Raw genomic sequence first — 5,000 nt, 5'->3', positions numbered from 1 at the left:
TAACGTTATGATAGGTTCCATCAGCAGTACTGGAGTTTGGAACAAAACAATGACAGTTATAGGACTATTTGTCTATAAGTGTATGGTGAACAACTCTGTTGGGACAGCTATGAGTTCAGCTGTGTCTGTTACTGTCAGTGGTAAGCAAAGATTATTTGGAATTTATTGTAGTTTTGTAGATAACCGATGGACGAAAAACTAAGATAGAGAGAACAAACTCTTGACTTTAATGTAGAAAACCAACATGGGTACCCAGCACGAGGTTGTAACTCAATATATCATGCAATAAAACATGGAATGTCCATAGGTCAGTCCAACATGTATATAATAAGTCGTGAAATGTCTAACACAAAATACACTTAGACGGCTAATAATACAACATGTCCCTTTTAAGCAGTTTTAGGAGATCATCGTCGCCTTAGCGAACATATGAAGTTTCAATTACTTAAAGTTCATCTCAGTTGTATACAGAGTCTGGGTTTGTTGGTGGCTTGATCACCCGTCCAGACCGTGATGTTGTTAGGTGCGGTGTTGAATCAGCTGGTTTAGTTTTGGCTGTTTCATCACTTGACTTTTTGTGCAATTCTTTTTCATGACTGCTGGCAGGCGATGTTTGTTCCATGGTGCAAGGTGTGTCTTTTGAAGCCCTTGCTGAAACTGCTGGAGGATCAACTAGTGTTGGATCATGATCTGGCAGATTTGTTGTAAGTCTTACAGGGACCTGCGGCTGGGGTCGCTATTGTGCAAGGATCGTGTGACACGGCTTGATGTTACGCTTATTTCGCCTGAGCCGCCTGTCGCTCTTTTCGTTGATTATCCAGTATGAGTCTGGCGAGGTATCATTTGAATCAATGTACTCTGGTTTCCACTCATCTGAATTGTCATCGCTGAGCCAGATGGACTGATCAGTAAGATAAACGTTCTTGTCATGCTTCGAGGGTTTAAGATGTACTGAACGCCTGTCATTGAAGTCGGCGTTTTTGTACTGCTTGTCGCAACAATCGCCAAGGTTCCAAATATTTCACTGTTTATTCAATCATCTTGTTTACCGGAAAGTATTCGAAATCTATCAACAGATTAGACTTGTAGTTAACAAATGCCGGGATTAATAGACATTAACAAAGAACGATATTTACATACCCATTGGTGTCTCTCAAATCTGCGCCTAGTAGTGGTCTTTCTTAACAAGTCCTTCCGGGATGGTCAACTCATCACGGAAGCACCAATAGGGATGCAGATTACCTGGAAGATCTTGCATGCTATCTGACCATCCAGTAATGATAAGGTCAACTGTTGTAGGGATCCAAGACCTGGTGTCTCCATCTTCGGGAGTTGTGCAATGTTGATGTCTAAACCAGGGATCACTTTGGCTGTTCCCGGTTGAATGAGCCGAGATAAAGTGTCAGCAAGTAACACACTCGTGGACCCAACATACTTCACTTGGGTGTCATATTTGGAGAGACGCAACAGTATTCTTTGCAACCTGGGTGGTGCCACGCTAACTGGTTTCTAAAAGATGGCCTGCAGGGGCTTGTGATCTGTGTGCACGGTAATTTTTGCGCAAATGTAAACTTATGTAGCTTTTCGCAAGAAATTAGGATAGCCAACAGTTCCCGTTCTATGTTGGTGTAATTAGCTTCAGCAGATGTGAGTGCCTTGCTGTATAAACGCACGGGTTTGCCGTCTTGGATCCGGACTGCACCAATTCCTCTCAAAGAGGAATCAGTCTTGATTATGGCTGGCTTGTTAGGGTAATAGTGAATAAGCTACACTGCACTGGTAATGTCGTTCTTGATGGTGCTCAGTTCCTTTTCGATATCATGGGTGCATATAAAGTGGTTGTCACGTTTCGGCAAGCTACGCATGATATAGGTCTCTTTTGTCAAATTGGGGATGTATGTAGACATAAAGTAATGGTAATGGTAATTGTAATGAATTCATATAGCGCATTTTCTATTAATATATTCAAATGCGCTTTACAAGCAAGGGATCTATGGGTGAGATCGGACATCAGCATATATAGGCGCCGCTGGCAGCCGCTATCAGTCCATTAGCGATCTCACCCAGCACATTAACGAATGAAATGAGTCGTGACCACAACACCGGGAGCTCCATGACCTACTCTTTAGGGATAGTTTGTGGGTTCTTTTACGTCCCACTGGGTTGTGAGCATTGAAAGGTTGTGAGACGGGGCCTACGGTTTACAGTCCTGAGTGTTGGTCACGACCTCCCGCATGACAGCCCGATGCTCAACCAACCAGCTCTTGATTATCGGTTGACGCAGCAAGTGCCGTGATGGCTTTCACCTTCTTTGGACATGACTGGACACCTTGTGGATTGATGATACGTCCAAAGTCCTCGGTCTGCTGTTTCTTAATAAAGCACTTGTTAGGGTTGAATTTGAGTCCGGCTTTGCGTGCCTTTTCTACAGTCTCAAGCAGGTGAATGTCGTGACTTTACTCTGATGACCCTTCTACTTTAACATCAGCTGCACATGGGAATGTTCCTGAAATACCAGCTACGAGTCGATCCATATGGTCACAGAGGATTTCAGAAGATGCTGAAAATCCAAAGGGCAAGCGAACAAAGCAGTACTCCTTGAATGGTGTGTTAAATGCTGTGAGAAGGTGGCTTTGCTCATCAAGTTGTTTGGTGCAGTACCCGCTCTTGGCATCTAGTGAGGAGAAGTACTGACTATTTCTAAAACTATGTTGAACATCTACCCAAGGTACCTATTCAAGTTTCTTGGGTAAAGGCACAGTCGCAGGGCTCCATCGTTTTTGACAACAGTTACCAGATTATGTACCCACTCGGTAGTTTCTGGGCAGGCTCGGATAAGTCCTTATTGTTCCGTTTTATCTAGTTCCTTCTTTAGCTGTGGCATGATGCTTTGCAGTACTGCACGGGGTGGTAGTTGAACGACCTCACTTTCAAAGAGACCAACCTGACCATCAAAGGTCTCAGGGAAGATCTGCTTTAGGTCCTTTAAAGGATCACCTGTTTTCTTTCCAAGTGGTAGATGTTTCTTCCACTTCTTTTAAAAATTGTCATAGTCAGCCTCTGATTCTTCAGGGATGTGTACAGCCTTATCTTGGCATGGCTTTATAGATATGTTTTGTTGTATGCACACGGGTGCAATGGTCACAAGTTTGAATTCTTTGCAGAATCCAAGACCAAGAATGAAGAGACATTGCTGTTTGGTGACACAGAATCTTGATTTAGCAGTGATGTCACTGGGTGTGACAATGATGTCCATACATCCGCAGTTCTGAAGATCTGCTCCAGACATTCCTCGGATAATGGCGCTGCTTAGTTTTAGATCTTTTTTGGAGAGCTCGATTTTTGAAAGCATGGATGTCGGCATGCAGGGTACCATAGCAAGAGCGTCAACTTTGCCTCTGATGTCAGAAGATGGACTGTTTTTGTGTAGTGTTTTGCTGTGTCCTTTTTTTCCTTAATTCCAATACTAGGGTTGATCTCTGATGGAATAATTAGGTATAAAGACTTCACAGTAGTGTTAGGCCTTACTCGAACTTGGGGTCATTACACTCAATATGCTACTGAAGTACGACAACTAGCGATTTTCTACATCAATTTTAGTTTCTAAATTTAATAAGCTCCTGGTCTGACATTTTTGTCAAAAGCCCCTTGGCTCATAATACAATGTACGTACTATGTTTGCATGTCTAATGTGTACTCTTGTCTCATTACTGTGAAGTAATATTAAAGTTAACAGTAAATTAGCATGATGATCATGGTGATGCACATGTATACAACATGACTCTTCCACGTCTACTTGAATAACTGTGACATTGAAACAATCACCTAATTTCAAGTAAGAGGACATTGAAAATGGATGATTTTTTGCTGTCCTTTCAGTGCCTGCATTCATTATGCCAATTTCCACTGCGGTAATCAACGAAGGAGGAAATTTGAATTTGTCATGTCCAGCAACTAGTATCCCCCCTCCAACTGTGTTTTGGATCAAGGCTAGTAATGGAGAGCGCACAATTGGAACTGATTTAGTTATCAGAAATATTAGTAGGAGTGAAGCTGGAGAATACATATGTGAAGCAACAAGTCCATGTGGAGTTGCTTTGGAGTTTGCAACAATTGACGTACGGTGTAAGTCATGTGCGTCTATAGAAAAAGTGATTGTTGCAAACATAATAAGTACACTGTACAACGGCAAGTATTTTTTTTAGGTTGCAGGTTGCAGGTTGCAAGTTTAAATTTAATTATAACTCGATAGACTTACCGTGACTCTTACATGAATAGCTAACCTTAGGCCTAAAAACTTTTCTTTAGGCCTAATTAGGCCTAAGGTTAGCTATTCATGTAACAGACACGGTAGGTCTATCGAGTTATAATTAAATTTCAACCTGCAACCTGAAAAAGATACCTGCCGACTGTACAATAGGAAAGTACTTAATTAGCAATAAACATCTAAAGCCACATATCTAACTCTGATAAAAATTTTGCCTGTGGGATTCATTTTACCTAATGGCTTTGTTTGTTTTCTTTATTTTTAATTTCTTGTACGGCCATAATCCTTTGTCAAACATTCATTAAGTAAGCTGATAAGTAACTACAAGGATAGCACTGACCAAACTACAGTGTACTATGACCAAAAAAAAATTTAAAAAAACAAAGACAAGATAAAAGACGGGAAAAATCTTAAACAAAAAAGTAACAAACTGTGGCTGTTATTTGATATTTACATTAATTTTGCTCAGGTTGTCGAAAGGTCAGTCGAATGTCGTCCTAAACAGTCTCTGGCAGGACTATACTTACCCAAACGATTGTACTTCACCTAATTATGATATTTTTACAGTTAAGTTGTGTACATGTAGTCAGAGAACTGTACTAACATTTTTTCGTGTTCATCATAGACCCACCAGAGGGCATCCAGTTACACGTGGGTGAAGAAGAAGTCTGTAATGGAACAACCATCTCTTTCAATTGCTCAGCCGAAAATGCGAACCCCATGGAACTAAATT

The 5,000-nt window shown here is 41.2% G+C and overlaps 1 protein-coding gene across 1 annotated transcript in view; it reads left to right on the top strand.

The window, feature by feature from the left end:
- LOC137982324 (hemicentin-1-like) overlaps positions 1-5,000 on the top strand; it is a 132,533-nt gene that overhangs the window by 59,761 nt on the left and 67,772 nt on the right. The window contains exons 14-16 of the mRNA XM_068829400.1: positions 1-140; positions 3,880-4,125; positions 4,893-5,000. The exon at positions 1-140 is cut by the window's left edge and continues 124 nt beyond it; the exon at positions 4,893-5,000 is cut by the window's right edge and continues 156 nt beyond it. Of these exons, the coding sequence (XP_068685501.1) occupies positions 1-140; positions 3,880-4,125; positions 4,893-5,000 (494 nt within the window). The remainder of the gene's footprint in view (positions 141-3,879; positions 4,126-4,892) is intronic.

This window comes from Montipora foliosa, chromosome 13, assembly GCF_036669935.1.
Source record: "Montipora foliosa isolate CH-2021 chromosome 13, ASM3666993v2, whole genome shotgun sequence".
Lineage (NCBI taxonomy): Eukaryota > Metazoa > Cnidaria > Anthozoa > Scleractinia > Acroporidae > Montipora > Montipora foliosa.
Note: the sequence above shows the minus strand (reverse complement) of the source record. Positions and strands in the feature narration are given on the sequence as shown.